This window comes from Nothoprocta perdicaria, unplaced genomic scaffold (genome assembly GCF_003342845.1).
Source record: "Nothoprocta perdicaria isolate Ctin4 unplaced genomic scaffold, notPer1 scaffold_157, whole genome shotgun sequence".
Taxonomy (NCBI): domain Eukaryota; kingdom Metazoa; phylum Chordata; class Aves; order Tinamiformes; family Tinamidae; genus Nothoprocta; species Nothoprocta perdicaria.
This window is the reverse complement of record NW_020454727.1, coordinates 1,419,580-1,437,478: the sequence shown is the minus strand read 5'-3', so window position 1 is coordinate 1,437,478 and position 17,899 is coordinate 1,419,580. Positions and strand designations below refer to the sequence as shown.

The following is a 17,899-nucleotide window of genomic DNA, read 5'->3' as shown; positions in this document are numbered from 1 at the left end:
TGATCCCAGTCGACACGAGTGAGCTCCATGTTTCCTAGGCTTGAGTCATCGCTGGCTTACGGGAATAGGTCCGTCTTGCAAGGCTGCATTCCTGACGGCTGCTCCTGGCTCCGGGCCGGCTCCTGGGCAGCTCCCTGTGTGCTCACTTGGACGCTGCTGCCGCCCATGACAGCACATGCTCCTCCGCCAAGGAAACATCATGGGTTTTTTTCCTGTAAATACCGTAAATGCAGCTTTCTTGATATTGCAATAGCCCCTTCTTTGGGTATTTCACCTGAAATGCAGCTCTTCTCCAGAAACCCTGGAGTCTGGTAGTGCTCCAAGCGGCCTGGGGAGCCACGCAGGAATAAAACCCAAGTGTGTGACCCTTGCAATGATCCATCCTGCAGGAAACCCGGCCCGGAGCGTGGCAGTAGTTTACTGCAGCAAAATTTCTGCTATTCTTGTTTTTTTTTCTTTTTATTTGCCATCAGAAATCCTGTCCCTCTTACTGGAGACTGAGTGACRGACACACAGAGGTTGGCCAGACCTTTTCCTCCTTTGGAAAGCACATTTTCCTCCAAAGAGAAATATGACCCGGCCAAGGGCATTGATTTGGGTGGCTTCTGAGATGCTTCCCCATTCGAAGTTTAGCACTGTGATTTTAAAGCTCCATTTCAGAAAGCAAATGTCAGGTTTCAGTTTGAACTGCCGAATCTGGCGTGTCCCATGATCTCAGCATGTCACTGCTTGCTGCAGCTATTTTGACATCCTGAGTCACTTTGATGAGAAATGTCCTTTTTTTTTCTTTTTTTCTTTTTTTTTTTTGAGGGCTTCCTAGTTTCACTTTTCTCTGGTTGATTTGTGCAACGAGGAAGCAATTTCCCTGCCGCCGGATCCTCCTGGAACGTTTCTTGGGATCTGGCTTTTTTTTTTTTTCCACGGATACTTGTTTATCCTTCCTGTGACCAGGAGTATCACTAGGTGCCAAATCCATGCAGCAACACGGGGCACATGCTCACGGCCTGACAGGTGAGCTGGTTCAAAGACAGCATCTTATCTAAAAGCTCAGCCCCAGACTTTGCCCTGCTGCGGATTTGTTACCGCTGCAGAGCAAAGTCCCACAGATTGAAAAGCCCATCTCTACCGGGGGAAGAAAAAATTATAATCCCACCACATTTGTTTTCTACGAGAAGAAAAGCAACCYGAGGTTGCTCTACGCCAGCCATGCCCGAGCAGAGCTGCCTTGTTGCCATATGCTCCTTCGCCTTGGCGCTGCAAGAGAACATAAGGGAAAGCTGAAATTTCCAACCTGGAAATGTTCTTCTGGTGGGAGATATTTATAGGATGGTTCCATGTGAAGGCATGGAGGGATGAAGGTTGCTGTGACACCGGTTTACCCCATTGCTTCTATGGGAGGGCCCTGGTGAGCCCCAAGGACGAGCTCAAGGACATGAAGGGCCTTCCAAGACATATGGTCTGTGCRCTGGTCCAGGCAGAAGGACTCCAGACATCCGGATGTGCCAAGTGTCCCCAGCTCCCCAAAACACTCTGAATGATGGGGCCTGGACTCCAGGATGTCCCCCAAGCCCCGTGTCCCCATGCCTGGTGCCTCCTGTTCATGAAACTAAGCCCCGTGAGAGAGATACGGGCTGGATGAGAGCCCCGATCCACCTGGCAGGCAGGGAAATGCTCAGTTTACACCTAAGGAAATGGAGAAACCACTGAGATCACTGTTGAGGAGGGAAAAGAGCTCAGGGCTGTCGATTGGATCAATCCCTACCTCCTACCTCCCTGTCTCTGCTGGTGTGCAGCCCTGCCAGAGCTTCCTGGGCTATGGACTTCAGTGCTGTTTCACCAGCAAGGCTGCTGGGAAACTATCTGCTGGAAAATCATCTGCTTTGGAGCTTCTTCGTTCTTTTTTTTTTAAGCTTTCACTGGAGGAAAAAAAAAAAGAAGAAAAAATTTTTTTTCAGCATTTAACACCCACATGTCCCATGGGGTGGGGATCAAAGTGCGAAAATGCAGGAAAARTTCAGATAAAGCTTAAACTCCTTTATATACCCACTTGGAAATTGTCCACAGGAAGAAAGCTTGTTCTCAGCTGCTCGGGATGGAGCTCTGAAGAGCTGGGGACCTGCATTCTGAAGGAGGGGACAACTTCACGAGCACAACGTGTGATGCATGTGGCACCTGGAAGAGTKTACTTGGCCATCTCTGATGTCCTGGGGTGAATGGAAACCTTTCTGGGCAGCAGAAGTGACCCCGAGGGTTACAGCACACCAAAAAAATCAATAAAAGAGCTTTGTGGCGTGTCAGCAGAAGCAGCTCAGGAGGGTTTCTGGCAGCAGGACRACGGGGTCATGGACATTAGTGGTGCCCGCTGATAACCGGCAAGCGGGGCCAGAGCCGCCCTGTCCCTCGGCCCAGAGGAGGGTTCGAGGGACAGGAAGGGATCGTCGGCATCACAGACTGCGTGCAAAGGTAGAGGAAATGAAAGGGCTTTSGGAAACATCTAGGGGAATCTCATGCACCGTGACACCCACTGAAGACTCTACCAAAGCCTCTGTCCTGTTCCTGGGCAAATGTAGATAGGAAGCCACCATCGTTGCTTTGAGAAATAAGATGTTTGTCTTTAATTAAAAAGCTCCTTTTCCCAAGGAGGCCTATGGAAATGAGGGTTTCACTGGGCTTCTCCCGAGCCTCTTTTTCCAGRCAGGCTAAAACAAGCTTCTTTCCAGCTTCCTGGAAACAGGTAGAGCCTCCAGAAAAGGTTTTTCTTGTTCCACAGTTATCTTGATGAGTCCTTCACGTCATCAGATGACCTGATGGAAAAGACACCAGGGTCCTGAGCAGGATGATCATGCTCACGTGGACCCGCCGCACTGGGTACTGCTGTTCCCTTCCAAAGACCAGCAAAATAAAAGGACTCGCACAGCACGGAGCTTCGTCCTTAACGTGCATCCTGGAGTGTAAACCAAGGGCAAGATGCTCTGATGTGAAACGTCCCTCTCGGGAGACCTGGAGCTCTCTGCATGAGCGAGCTGCGAGTGCGGCCGCCAAGAGCCAGTAATTCGAAACGCATGTTGTTTAAACTGAAAGATGACTATAAAAACAAGAGTGTGATTTCTCCGGCTGCCAAGCCTCCCACGTTAACCAAGACCTCTGATTTCCTGTCTTCTGGTGAGTGTGACCTTCTACACAGTAACCTTAGAGCTCCCTGAGGGGTCCTGGGGATGGCAGGAGGAATAAAGGGCAGCAAAGATTTGCATAACTTCCATTGAGCCTGCCAGGAAAACAAGGAGTMCGGTGGAATGAGAGCGGAGTGTCAATGGCCCTTTATTCTTAAGGTGACTATGAAAACTGGCCTCCTTGCTCCTGACTAATAGTCCACGAGAACCTCCCGCACTCAGGAGGACTCTGTATTAGAAATGGGTGAACGGGTGAATGCAGCCAAAGCTGATACCTCCACCCTGTCCCCTGGAGCCTGAGTGTGATATTATGGGCTGGAGTTCCGCCTTCCGGCAGTTGTCACCCATCAGATATGGGTCTTATTTGGCCAGGCATCTACGTGAGGTTCMTTTGGCTGCTGGCAGGGAAGGCTGGAAGAAGGAACATAGAAATGGAGCCCGGGGGGGCGTCATCACACTCATGATGCATTTGGGCCTTGCTGGAAACCCAAGGAATTTTCCATYGGTCATTCATGACTCATTCTGCTTGGAAGTAAATCTCCATCAAGAGGAAGCACCTTCAGGAGGAGAAGCCCTTCTGAACTGGCCGAGGTGAGTGGCCCTAAGCTATGAGCTGCAGCTTTGGGGAGGAGGTTTCTGGCCCAAGAAATCCAAGCATCCCTGGGGTGCATCCTGTTCAGCTGGACACGGCACAGGGCCATCCAGCACTGGGGCTGCTCCCTCACTGTGTCGTACAGCCCTTCTCCGGAACAGGACAACCACCCCATGACGGAGTTGTGTTTGGAAGTTCACGCTCGGGAGGAGTAAGGGACGCCCGTATCCATCTCTTCCATGTGCCAGAACCACATAGCCAGCAGCGCTGTGCTCCACAGACGTGTGACACACAAATCACTGCCACGGCTGGCTTTGACTTGAGACCAAGCCCGGATGGAGGTGCTGGGCTCTGGCCGGGACTCCTGCCAGCGCGCGTCCGGGTGAGACGTGCCTGCTGCGCCCAGCCGGGAGCCGCCGGGAGATTCCCGTTGGACGTGCCCCAGCCTCCGCTGCACCAGGCACAACCGCTTCTCAGGATGACCTAAATTTCTCTCCGCATCGCGCTGATTCACTCCTGCCCTATTCCCCTTTGCTGGAGTCGCCCTTGGCTTTGCTGTTGCTAGCAACAAAGCGAGGGCCGGCGGGCTGCGCCTTCCCGCCGAGCGGCGTCTCGCGCGTCCCTCCGGCTCACACAGGCACGGCGCGCGGCAGCTGCAGGAATTTCCTCGGCTTCGGCCGGCGCTGAACTTTCGCCCACTGCCCTGCTGGCTCCGCGTGGGAAGGAGGGCAGCGGAGAAAGGCTGAGAACAAAGATGCTCATCGCAGCTCACGGTGGCTCATCAGGCACTGCAAAATGTTTATTTGCCATGAGAAGGGGGCCTGGGGGAGTCGTGCGGGAGAAGTCTGGGGGGTGAAGGGCCTCAGAGCGAAGAAAATCCCCCATTCTGCCCTCAGGTCCCATGCAGGGGGTGGCTATGGAGTGAAGGGTCTGCATGGAGACCTCCTCCCCGCAAATAACCTGCTCTGGAGTCTCCTCATCTGTTCCCAAGGTTCTGCTGGGGCCTCAGGGTTGACCCCAGCTGGGCATATCCCACGGGAGCGTGTAGAGACCTGAGCAGGGTGGTGCTGMAGGCAAGGGCATCTTGCTGCTCCCTGGGGTGTTTGGGGTCCCAAAGGCTCCTGGATCCGCTGGGCTGGGACAGGGTCTTTGTGGGGACCCTGCCGGGGTCAGAATCCTTGTGGGACCCTGATGGGACAAGCAGGTCCTTGTGGGGTACAATCTGGAGTCTGCATCCTTGTGGGGACCCTCCTGGGACAGGATCCTTGTGGATCCCTTCTGGGGTCAGCATCCTTGATGGGGACTCTACTGGGATAGGGTCCTTGTGGGGACCCCTCCRGTGTCAGCATTCTTGTGGGTCTCTTTTGGGGACAGTAGTGCTGACAGCTGCACCTTGGCCATGTGTGGGCACTTTCCCGCTGTCACGCTCTCCTGCAGGTCCTTGTCTCATCAAGGACAGGGGACAGGGGACGGATCCCCACACCATACACTGGCTCTGCCCTCCTGGACCCTCTAGCAGAGTGGTGCAAGGAGCAGGTCTCACCTTGCCCAGCTCCCAACCCAACCTGGCAGGCAGGGATGCACATGGATCTGCACTGAAGCCACTGTTCAGGACACACCTCCACTCCCAGGCAACACGCAGAAATGCACCACAAGATGAAACCGCTTTGGACAGTCCATTTTCAGCTCTATTTAAGTTGAGTGCCAACAACACCTTTCCATTAATCCACGGTCATTCCCCGCTCGGGGTAGCTCAGGGCCTTGGGGAGGTTTGCAGTTTTGTCTGTTAAAAATTCATATGACTCCAAGCAAATTGGACATGTCTCCATAGGCAAATCCATCCGCAGGAAAATGCATAAATCATGTGGCTTCCGAACAGGCCCTGCATCTTACATGAGCTCAGCAGGACCCAGGCAGAAAATAACCAGTGGGAACATGTTGGCAGCGGTACCCGGCATAACCCTGTTGTTTTCCAGGCCGCTTAGTGGGGCAGACTGATGTTGGGTAACTCCAGGTCAGGAGGCTGGGATACCCGCGGGATTCATTGCTCCTGATGTTGCTATCCTGGAGGAATAGTCAACATAGGAAATCATCTTTCCCTGTTTGTCCCAGTGACTCGAACACTTGGCTGTTTGGATGGCTCTTGAGATGTTGTCGTGAACCCAGTGTGCGGACACTCCAACCTCCTGCTCTCCTGGCATGGCTCCTGCCAGCTGCTCTTTTTCCAGGATGCCAAATCATTGCAGCAAGGAGAGGAAAAGATAGAAGAGTTTTTGCAATTTCTGCAGGGAAAACCCTCCCTGGGGATTTGCAGCGGGGCCTGGTGCTGTTGGCTGCCCCAGAAATGCTGCCTAGGGATGACCCCCAGCAGCAGCGCTCAGAAAGCTGGATGTRCCCAGGGCTTTTCCATCCTTTTGAATTTTCCTCATTTGGGGGAAAAAAAAGTACAGTTTTGGCTGTGGAATAAAAGAGAAAGAAAGGCCACAGCCAGGAGACAGGAGGAAAAGGGGGCTCTGAGGACTCAGTGCTGGTTGCAAGGGCAGGGTATTCCCCAAATTCTTCCTTCTCCACCTCCTCCCTCCCTAATTTCTCTCAAGCTCTTTCCGCAAGAAGCAGCTTGTGAGCACGGCCAGGGCTGGGCCCAGGGCCAACAGAGTGAGAAACTGCTAGGATTTGTTCTTACAGGAACCTCATAGACCATCATGCATAACCACAACTGCACCAAGAGATGCTCCACTTGCTCCAGTGGGGGTTTTATCCCCCCAAAGGAACAAAAAAAGAAGGGAAATCCTGTATTAACATCCTGCTACAGTGCAGGAAAACCAGTGTGGCTGGTGGACATGGTGTATAATTGTGTTGTGTGTGTAAACGTGCGTCAGGCTGGGTGCCACCAGAGCGGCCGGTACAAACCAGCGGTGTGAAGCTGCAGCAAAGCGGTGCATTCCAAAAGCATCCCGGGCAAAGCCCCGCTGTGAGCTCCCCAGCAGCCAGATGTGCCAGCTGGGAAAAGCATGGAGTGGAAAGCAAGGATGTAGCCCCCCGAGGACGGGGCCGGCGGGAGCTCCCGCCGCAGGACGCACTTTGTGAAGAAGGGGCTGCTGGAAAGAGCGGCGCGAGCACCAGGGTGGCRGGAGAAGGCGCTGGGCAGGGAGGCAGTGGGAAGCTCCATCTGCTCTTATCTGAGCAGAGCCGCCAGCGTGTGAATTCCTTCATGGCAAGGGGAAGCAGAAATGGCAAATCTCTATAAGTTGGAGTAAAAATAAAATAAATAAATTAATTAATAAATGGCAAGACGGGAAGGAAGCGCTGGTATGGAGGCAGCCATTTGCAGAGCAAGACGGTTCAGGTTTTTGCATAGGGATGGTGGTTTAACCCTTTGATGGGAAAGGATTTTGCACTGAGGAAGGAGGGCAGCCCTTAGAGGAGCAATTGCCCCCAACCCTGGGCTTGCAGCAGAGCAGAGGTGGGAATGACAATCCGCTGGCGAGGCTAGCTAGCTTACCAGCCATGCTACCCACGCATTGGCCATGCTAGCCCATGTACGGGCCATGCTACCCATGCAACAGCCACACTAGCCCTTGTACCAGCCATACTACTCCTTCCTTTCCAACCTACCAGCATGCAGGGGACCAGCTGGTAGCTGGTCCCCTCTCCCTTCTCCCTGCAGGGCGCAMAGAGGAGCTCCAAGCTCCAGACTCTGCCAGACACTGGGGCAGAGCTGCGGGCCCTGTGCGGGCACCCACCCCAGGCCCGGCGGCACCGGGCAGATCCCCGTGTCCCGGAGAGAGGAGACACCCACCCCAGTGCCCATCCTGCACCGAGGGGCCCCGCAGCCTCCGTGCTGATGGAGCAGCCGCCAGCTCGCTCCGCGGCACGGGGAGCGACGGGGCCGAACAAAGCGGCGGGGCCGGGCGCTTCGGGGCGGGGGGGCCGGGCCGGCTGGGAGCCCGCCCCGCCGTGCGGCTATAAAGCGAGGATGCGCGGCCGCAGGCCCCGCGCTGAGCTCGCGGGCCGCCATGCAGCTGGTCGGGGCCGCGCTGGTGCTGTGCGCTGCCGCCGCGGCGGGCACGGCCGCACCGCTGGCGGGGAGCGCGGCGGCGCGGGGCAAGGAGCGGCGGGCGCAGTTCGCCTCGTGGGATGAGGTGAACGTTCTCGCCCACGGGCTCCTGCAGCTCGGCCACGGCCTCAAGGAGCACGTGGACCGCACCAAGGGGCAGCTGCGGGAGCTGGGCGGCCGCTTGGGCGCCCACAACGCCTCGCTGGGACGGCTGGTGCGGCAGGCGCGGGAGGCGCAGGAGCGCGGCGAGCTGCTCCGCGCCAGCGTGCGGGAGCTGGAGGGGCGCGGGCGGCAGCTCGCCGAGCTCGCCGATGCGCTGCGGCAGCGCCTGGACGAGGTGGCCGCTGACAAGGCGACCATCCGCGGCCGCCTGGAGCTGCTGGAGGAGCGCGTGCGGCAGGTCCTGCAGGTGCGACCCGGCGGCAACCAGAGCGACAAGGACTTGGGAGCGCTGCAGGTGAGCCAGCGACCGCCGGTCGGGGGTGGGGCGCGGGGGGGAGGTCGAGGAGACCGAGCCGACCTTCCCTGGGGACCTGAGCAGCCCGCGGGCGTCAGGGAGCAGCTTGGCTGCGGGGGCTGGACCTGCCTGTGGGCACCGGGAGCTGCTGGCAGCAGCCGGGATCCCCTAGCATGTCCAGAGCATCCCCAAGATACCTGGAGTATCCCCAGAATACCTAGAACATCTGCTGGGGTCCAGGAGCATCCCTGGGCTGTGCAGGGCTGCGTGTGGCACAGTGAGCTGCGCCTGCAGGGTTCCCCTCTCTCTCCTCCCTCCCCGCAGTCCCTGATGGATGTGCAGAACTCGCGCATCGAGGAGCTCTTGCAGAAGATCAAGCAGCAGCAGTACAAGCTGGACAAGCAGAATCTGCAGATCAAAAGCTTGCAGAGCAAGGTGAGATGGTGCTTGGCTCTGCCGTGTGGTGGCCAGGGGCTTAGGGGACAGCACTCTGTGTCCTGCACACTGTGCAGGGCTTCAGGGATCCGGTTTCTGGCAGCCCAGCTGGCACTCTGGCTCTGGCAGAAGAAGCCGTGCTGCTGTTGCCTCCAGGGGCTCTGCAAGAGGCTTGCCCTCAGGGTCTGGTGCGGTGCCCTTGCTGTAGTGTTGATGCAAAAGCAGCAAAAGGCCAAAGCTGGGAGCTGCTTGAGGCTTTGGGCAGTGAAAAAATGAGGAATTACAGTGGGTGGGATCTGAGTCTCTCAAGGCTGTTGCCTTAAGATTCATCTGCAGAATAAACTCTAATGTTATCATGTAAACATTTTCATGAGTGTGAAAAATCCTGGTGGTTCCTCGATTTTTCTGGCTTCAGACACCCAGTTTCATGAGCTTTTTTGGCAATCTGAGCCTTAGCTCTGCCCTGATCCCTACAGCATCACCTTGCTCCAGGGGGAGCGGCTGACACTTTGGCTTTTCAGTTCAGCGGCTGAGCTAAACCTGTTCTGACTTGTTGTCTTTCTTACTGCAGGTCAATCTGCTGATCCCTCTGCATGTGAAGGACAACAAAACGCAGTCTCCAAAGTGGAAGATCAACTTGAAGAAAAGCCTCAGCCACAGCAACCAAAGCCAGAATGCCAGCGTGGAGTCCGCGCTGCCGCACAGTGAGTGTCTGCATGTGCCACTTCTCCTTGCTGTGTCAAACCAGCAGCAATTCCAACAGCTCCAAAACAAAAGGTTTAGTTGTCCTGATTCAGGAGGCGAGATTTGCTTGCAGGACTAGGGCTTGGGAGCCTGGCCAGAAATGGAGAGAGCTRGAGCATGGGCAGGATCAAGCCTTTTGGATCAGTATTAGCCCAGTGGGAGCTTGAGGATTTAAGAGGGATTTATTTTTTTCTGCCTGACACTAAGTATGCAAGCAAGAAGTTCTGCTCAAAGGTATTTGTCAAAGAGACCTGGGCTTGGCATGTGTGCAGGGGGTGAATGACAGAAAGGAGAAAATTGCTCTTCTCTAGATGGGTCTTGTTCACTGCTCTTGCTTTTGTCAAGCACAAACTGCCCCTCAGTCTGTATCCTAGAGGATGGGAAGGGGGTGTAGAGAGCTGAATCCTCTGGCATCCATCTCCCTTGGTGCATGTCTGGATTCCGTGCCGGTGGAGACAAGTATCCCCGCTCTYGCTTTCCTTGGAGAAGGATGCTTAGCTCCAGCAGATGCCTGCAGAGTGCAGGCATGGAGAGTTGTCCTAGAAGCAGGAAAGTGGATGATTGCATCTACAGCTCCTGGCTCCGACTRCAGCATCCTCTTTGCAGGAGCTTCTCCATCCCACTTGCCAACAGCGCGAGGCAGGAGCGGAGCAGCCYGGAGCTAGCGGCTCCGTGGTTGTCCCCAGCTGTGCTACCTCCTGCAGCCTCTCTCCCAGACAGGAACTTGCATTCCTGCAGGGTTCATTCCTGCAGGGTTCACTGGCCCGGAGCAGCTGCTGTCATGTTATGTCAGCTAAATCACGGGCTGGCTCCGGTGGCCAGGGAAGCGTCTGTGCAGCTGTCTGGGGATGTCCAGTTCAAGCCAAACAAACAGAGGAGGATGAGGATGTGTGGGGAAATCCTGCCTAGGGCTTAACTCGGGGATAGCTACAAGGAAACACACGCCCATTTATTTGTATGTGTTGCCCTGAGTTGTCATTCAGGTGTCTGAAAGCTGGGTTGGTGGGACACRGTGCAGATAAGGGGAACATAGTGCTTCCAAATCCTGCTGGTGCTCACTGTGGTCACTGTGTAGAAGTGTCTCAAAACTGCTTCTCCCCACTGCTTTGCTTGTGATTTGTCCTCAGCAGGTTCTCTGCTGCTCCCATATCAGATCTGGGCTGAGCTGAAAGCTCCCTGCATGGCTAAGGGTAGGGTCTTTGCTATTTGGTGTGACCAGTGCCCAAGCTGTGCTGGCTTGTAGGGTACTCAGTGTAGCCCTTGCACCCTTCCTCTATGGCTGCTTGCTGTGCCAAGCTCTGCTTTGCAAGCTCTTGGGATCTTCTCATGCCACCAGGTCCTTGTCCAATGCAGAGCTATCCTATGGGCAACCAGGCACTTCCCCAGCAAGCTGGGCCATCCTGGCTCCTCATTATCAACACTTGACTGAGGTGTGCTGTAGATATCCCCAAAAGAAAGCAAATTTGCTTCTCTTTGCCAAGTTCCTGGCAAGTCTTAAAGCCTGAGGTAGGTGTCAGGCCAGCCCTGGGTGGCTCGTGGCCAYATTCAGGGCTGGCAAAAGAAGGGCAGGCTCGTGGCTGTGCACCGTGATGCTGGCCTGTCCTCGGGGAGCAGCAGCCAGCTCCACCAGCAGCCTTTTCAGAAAGACCCTTTTATTTGCATCCAGGGAACACGCGTTTTGAGGCTGGGGCTGGCACTGAGCCAAGCATGTGAAAGTTGAAGGCTTGGAGCAGCCTGGAGAGCGAAAGGTTTAATCACTTGCAGAAAGAGGATCATGTCTTTAGGCAGAGCCTGGGCTGTCTGGCAGGAGGCCGAGTAGGGGAAAGGCAAACCCTGCTCTCCCGGGGCGCTCCAAAATAACTGGGCTGGCGAGGGAGAGGAGGACAGTCCTGGGGGGAGGAAGTAAGGTGCAGCCAGGAGGGCCCTGCTATCCTTACAGCGTGGTGTTTATCTCGGGTTGGTGACCTTTGCGTCATGCCTGGAGATCCTGTTGGGCAGATAGGGTGCCATGCGTGGGTTGGCTCCAGCAAGCCTTGTGAACCCAACTTTTGGCTAAATAAGGAGGGAGGGGATGGAAAACCTCCCCGCCGAATCCTTGCTCTTTGGCTGGTGCCGTATGGATGTGCAACGCAGGCAGGAGCAATGAGCATGTTCCTCAAACAAAAAGGTCAAGCGGAGGCTGTTGGAGCAGCTGCATCCCATTCAGCTGCCTGGAGAGCTCTGCTCCACCAGGAAAACATAGAGATAAGAGCACCAAGGTTGGCCCGAGCCCAGAAAATCCTGGAAAAAAAAAAGTGAGGAACGGGGCTGACTCCTGCATGCTGAGGCAAGGGTACCAGGCACCATCCCAACATCCCCATGAGATAAGGTGGGAGCAGAGAGGAAGCTCCTGGAGAAGGGAGGCTCCCGGAGCTCCTAGATGCCTATGCCTTCCTTTGGGAGGTTTCTATAGCCATCACTGAAGTGTTTTTCCTTCCTGCCTGTGCTTGCCTAGGTAGTGAGGATGATACTGGTGGCAAACTCGCTCTTCATGGTGGTTTTGTGCCTCTTGCACCACCATGCAAGGTGCAAAATGACTCCTTGGTGCCTGCAGCCCTGCACCGAAGGTCCTGGAGCCCGTGGGCAAGCAAAGGGAGAGCTCTGAGAGCCACCATGTCCCCCGGTGCAGGCTGGCTCTGTGTGGCCATGCTGGTGGGTGCAAGCGGTGGCAGCGGCTGCAGCCAAGTGGAGGAAAGTTCATGCCGGGGGGACAAGGAGGCCCCGGCCGGCGGCYCTGAAGGGCCAGGAGGGAAATGGGTGAAAGGGGATGTTGTCATCCCCTCTTCTCCTCCCCCACCTGTCCCCACGTGGTGGCTGGGCCTGTCACCCTCCCTGTGAGGACACCATGGCCTTCCTCTGGCATGAGGAGATGGTGGCAGGTGGGTGCTGCTTGCCCCCATCCTGTCACCATAGAAGCCTTCTGCCTTGGCCTCCTCCTTGCCACAGCGACCAGGGTGGTGGTGGCTGCTCTGGGGGAGACACTGAGCAGGGTGACCTGGCCCCCTTTGCATCCCCCTTCCATAGGAGTGACTTCAGTTTCATCTCTATCCCCCAGCCCYGTCGGGCAGCTGTGAGGAGCCCAAATCCTTCCCGGGCCTCACGTGAGGAGCAGCTCTGCTGGGGACATGGAGGGAACAGGCCCAGCCTTGTCTGGGCCCAGGGCACCTGTCCCCTGCGGACAAAGAGCCGCTTGACGGTGGCCTCGGCACGCTGAAGTCCCTGCTGGCCGCCATGTGTTTTGTAACCGGCCTCTCCAGGCCCTCCTGGGTGGACTTTTAACAGCGCCAAGGAGAGGGTGCTTCGCTGGCAGCACGGGGCAAAGTCCCGGGTGGGAGGAAAGGAGAGGTGGGAGGCCAGCCCCAGGGAAGGGGACGGGAGCCATCGGCATCAGCCTGTTCCCGCCATGAGCTGCAGATCCCCTGGGATCCGCTGGCTTGGTGCGGTTCCAGCCCTGGGGTCGACTGGCGAGGAGAGCAGCAGGTTGCTTGGCGTGTGGGAGGTCTTGAGGGATGCCCGCCTTGGGCCAGGAGTTGGAGCCACGTGCTGAACTGCTGTCCGGCATTCCCGCCTTTGGAACGTCCTTGTGGTTTCTTTCTGCCCGCAGAGCCTGCTCTGATGTCCGWGCTGGGACAGGGAGGCTTCTCTCCTTGTGCCGGGCTGCCAGAGCATGGGGCCTTCTTGGGGCTCTCCCAAGCTCCAGGCTTGTGCTCTCCCAAGCTCATCCTGGGTCGCCAAATCCTGGCTTAGTGTCCAGCTTTGAACTGGAACCTAAGGAGCTGTATTTAGAACTGGAAGATGCTGAGGAACTAGCATTTTAACTGCACTGTTGTGATGTACCCACTGTAATGGCCAAGGCATAGATCTGGAATCAGAAGGGCTAGGACTGTGCTTGGAGAAAACTCTTGAGGAAGCGAGACCTGTAGCACTCAGCTCACCTGCCTCTGCTTTCTTTCCACAGAGCTTCCAGAGAGCTGCCAGCAGCTCCTCCTGGAAGGGCAGCAAAGCAGCGGCATCTTCCARGTCCAGCCCGCTGGTTCTCAGCCCTTCAAAGTCTACTGTGACATGACAGCAGGTAAAGTGGGGAGAGCCTCTGTGTTYGTACGGATTTTACACAGTGGTCTTGCACGTGGTAGCCCTGAATTGACCAAATTCTTTCTTCCCACAGAAGGTGGCTGGACAGTGATCCAGAGGCGTAAAGAKGGCTCTGTGGACTTTGACCAACTTTGGGACGCCTACAAGAATGGCTTTGGAGACCTTCATGGTAGGTAGCACCTGTTGTCTTATCGTGGGACAAGTGGTATAAGTGATATCTTAACGCAGCACAAGATGTTCCCTCTTGCTGGCCCCTGGAGATCTCTACCCACAATGTTGGGATGAGGAGGAGGACACAAACCAAGTGTCCTTGCCAGGTCCCAGTCCTGACTATCCTGCAGCAGCCTGCTGCTCCATTAGCTTGACACAACATGTCTGTGTGCCTGCAACCAATGCAAACTGCCTTGTTTTCCAGGTGACTTCTGGCTGGGCCTGGAGAAAATACATGACCTTGTCCAAGAGGGAAGATACAATCTCTTGATTGAGCTGGAAGACTGGGAGGGGAATTCCCAGGCAGTCCAGTTTGTCTTCAGCCTTGGTGGCGAGAGCACAGCCTACACACTCAACCTGCTGGGACCTCTCTCTGGAGAACTGGAAAATGCCATTGGGGACTTCAGGCAGCTGCCCTTCTCCACCCGGGATCGTGACCATGATCTCAAGGCTGACACAAACTGTGCCAAGCACCTGTCAGGTCTGTAATATCTCTTCCTTCCTGAGCAGAGCACTTGTGCTTCCCCTCTGCCCTTGCTGTTCAGGGCTGCTGGTAACGCAGGGGCAGAGCCTGCAGCAGAAGGAYGGGGGTTTTGAGTGGGCTGGGGCAAGGGCTCTGCTACACTTGACCACTTAGGGTTTGAGCCCGACTTGTTTCTTGCTTCCCTGGAAAGCCTGTGGGAAGAATTGTTGGGAGGAGCTGTGCAGGGAGCTGGAAAGGAGCTGAAACCAAGGGAAGTTTGCGGTTCAGGTCCTGGCCCAAGCATCTGTCTGCATAACAGCTCTGCTGGCTGCCACCTTGCTTGGAAACCTTCCAAGCAAAGTGGAGGCCAGCCCAAAGAACTGGGATGGGGCTGCTGAAGGGATTAGTTAGTGCTTGCGTGCAAGCAAAGGAGCAGCAGAAGCATGCAGACAGGGCTCAGTCTAGGCCTGAACTTGTACAAAGCCTGTCCGAAGGTTTCTGGTACATGGAACTTCCCAAATGTGCACTTTTTAGCTTCACAAAGCACTGCAGTGTGGGGAGAATGTGGGCAGCAGTTACGTTAAACCTGGCTTTCTCCTCTGTTTGAAAATACTGTGGATTAAACCTGCTTCTTCATTGCTTTGATAGGTGGCTGGTGGTTCAGCACTTGTGGCCATGCCAACCTCAATGGGAAATACTTCCGCTCCATTCCCCGTCAGAGGCATGAGCGCAAACAAGGCATCTTCTGGAAGACATGGAAAGGGAGGTACTACCCTCTGAAGTCAACCACCATGAAAATCCAACCCGTAGACTTGGAAGTAGAACCCTAAAGCTGCCATTTCTGACTTGACCTTCTCCGTGGAGTGCAGATATGAGAGCTCCATCACTTGGTGTTTACAGAAAACAACCCCACCCTCCCCAGGAAGTCCACAGAGGACCATTTCTCTTGCTCGTAGCCCTTTAGTGGACAGTGACTGTGGCCAGGCACGATGCAGTGATCAGCTTCTCACTGTAAGTAGAACAGATTAGTGTTGCAGAGCCTCGTGGATGAAAGCTCCCGAACCAGAAGAGGACYTGCTGGCAGGGAGACCCATCCCCAGAGCATGCAGATGTGATCTTCAAACCTGCTTTGTGCCACTGCAGTGAGTTAAAGGCATCTGGTGCTTTTGTCCTGTCTGCACGCTTCCATGCTGGTTTTAATCAGCTTWGCTGAGTGCTGAGTCCAGGAGAGAGGGAGGCCGGAGAAGTGCTTTGCTGCCCTGGTCGGAAYGGTTGGGTACAGTTGGGCTTTGGCATCACCCCTCTCACTGTGGCTCCCCAATGAAGCTGTATGCACTCTCCTGTGAACRTCCCCAGGCCCTCCTTCCTCCTGCCACCGCTGTGGAGGAAGTGAGGATCTGACACCTCCATTTAGCATTTGCTTCCTAACCTCCACTCCAGTGATTTTTTTTTTTAAACCCAGTGAGAATGAGCTTTGGTGGGAAAGACATTTGGGGACCTGAGGCTCATTTGGCTTCCTTGCCCTCTAAGGCTTCAAAGCCGTGTGTTTCTGGCTCTGCTGGAACTTGCCAGGAGCAGGGGAAATGCGTTCTGCTCCAGGAAAAGATGGCTGAGATCCCAGAGCTGAATACACAGGGGCTGGAGGAGATGCTGGAGAGCTTCTTGTTGCAGTCTGCCTCTCGAGCTCTGCCTGGAGCCCATCATTGCGGCTGAACATGGCCAGAGTGAGCTCTAGGACAGCCAGGGACAGAACAGCGTTGTCCCTGGTCAAGACCAGCCTTGTATTTCAGCCTGATCAGAGCTGGCTGCAGCCACGTATCCCCTTGAAGCCTGGAGCTCTTTGACAACTCCATCCTTTGCAGAGCAGGTAGCACCATCCCTGTGGTGTGACCTGAAATTAATTCCTTTCAAAGGGCCATGGTACAGTGAGGTTTCTCTGCAAGAGGACCACAGACTTGTCATGTGCATATTCCAAAATACAGTGTAGCTTTTACCTTTGAAGGGTGTGCAAGAAGTTCTCTGGGGAGATGTGAGCAAAACAGATCCCTAGAAACTATTACAGGCCAAGTTTCCATCTTGGGGATTCCCAAGCATCCTGCCCTATTGAAGTCATATTGACTACTGTGCTAGAGCTCCTAGCTGCTAAATATTGTAAATAGTCATTTGTAGGACGTTGGATCTTTTTGAATTTCCTGTTTTGTTTCTATGTATTTAAATGCAGTGTTAATAACAATGTGGTGTAATTTATAAATGTTGGCTCTGGAAAAAAAAAATTGTAGTTTGTGTATTTTAAACTTTTTTTTTGTACTGAAATATATTTCTGAAGATGCCTTTTAATAAAAAGAAGCCTGTAAATGTCCTGGCTGGGTTATTTGCCTGATGTTTTAGCAGGGAAATTGCATGGGAGTGATGCAAAGACTCTGGCTTCAGAAACTTGGCTTGGATCTGGGCACAATATTTCCTTCTGTGCAGATTTTTTTGCTGTAGCCTCAGGGCTTTAAATTATTTTGGCTTCTTTGGATAGAGGCATGGGGAAGCACCCTCTGCCCCCAACAGCTACCTGCAGTGGAGCCTGTTACAAAACAGTGGTTTGGGCAAGGTTGGGGGCTACCCAAATGCCCGTGTTCTTGGTTAGCCCAAGACGCAGAGCTGCTGCTTTCTCCCCTCTCTTGTGCTTGGCTGACTGGGCTGTACAGTCCTACAAGACCTGTAAATGATGATGCCCCAAGACACCTCCAGCGTGGCTCCTACAGGTCTGTGTTGAGTCTGGGAGCCCTTCCAGGGTGCAAGCAGCTTCACCAGCTTCTGTAGCTGGTCCACGGGCAGAAGGAAAAAGTGCAGGGCCTTCTTCCCCACCTGAAACACTGCTTGGATCCTCTAGCTCACTCATTAACAAACACTTGAAATAGAGCTCAGTGCTCCCTCCAGCGATGGAAAAAGCAGCAGCACCCAATGCTGCAGAAAACACCCGTACAAGTAATAACCCCCTGGTTATGAAATGCTGCTGCTGCATCCAGGCCAGGGCTCCTGCACAGGTTGGGACACGTTATGTGATCCTGGGGCCCCGCAGCAATTCCTAACATCGTGTTTCTGCCGCAGCTGCCAAAAGGCTGCCAGGATTCGCTCAGCCTGAGCAAGACACGACTGGAGCGCTTCGCAAAGCTGCTCTGGGCCCTAGGAAATAGGGGCCTGCTGCGAGTTCCCATTGCCCATCTGGCTTCTCCAAGGGCTGCTTTGCGCCAGCCCCGCTTCCCATGGGTTTTCTGCCTGTTGCAGCGGTACAGGATAAACGATATCTGCTTTTAATCTGCTCCCCAGAGTTGGAAGGGAAGGGGATCATTTTGATTCGAGCCAAATAACGTGATAATTTGGTTCRTTTTGCTTTTCCTGCTAAACCAACCTTCCCCCAGCAATGTTCCTGCAGAGCATGCACTGCTGGCTGCTCGCCYGCTGGCCTGCATTCCTTAGCATTTGCATGGAGAGGGGGAACCAGGACCCCTAGGAACTAACACCGCAGTGAGCAAGGAGCTCAGGTRCCAGGTGAAGATTCCTCTGTGAAGAGCGGGACAGCGGAGCCGCTGCAAACACAACGGCTCAGAGAGCAGAAACACATTCACAGTTATCACATATGCCACTTAGG

The 17,899-nt window shown here is 54.9% G+C and overlaps 1 protein-coding gene and 1 long non-coding RNA gene across 2 annotated transcripts; one reads left to right on the top strand and one right to left on the bottom strand.

Annotated features, from left to right (window-relative positions):
* Positions 1-1,091: 1,091 nt before the first annotated feature.
* LOC112943852 lies at positions 1,092-2,112 on the bottom strand. Its single transcript, XR_003248667.1, has 3 exons — positions 2,048-2,112; positions 1,763-1,916; positions 1,092-1,254 (listed from the first exon to the last, which is right to left on the bottom strand). It is a non-coding gene; the product is annotated as an uncharacterized LOC112943852 (long non-coding RNA).
* A 5,666-nt stretch (positions 2,113-7,778) lies between these two features.
* On the top strand, positions 7,779-16,452 carry ANGPTL4 (angiopoietin like 4). The gene is made up of 7 exons (XM_026035263.1): positions 7,779-8,276; positions 8,601-8,711; positions 9,283-9,415; positions 13,453-13,566; positions 13,660-13,755; positions 14,002-14,277; positions 14,908-16,452. The coding sequence occupies exons 1-7, from the start codon at positions 7,779-7,781 to the stop codon at positions 15,087-15,089; spliced, it is 1,410 nt and encodes a 469-aa protein (XP_025891048.1). The 3' UTR covers positions 15,090-16,452.
* The last annotated feature ends 1,447 nt before the right edge of the window (positions 16,453-17,899 follow it).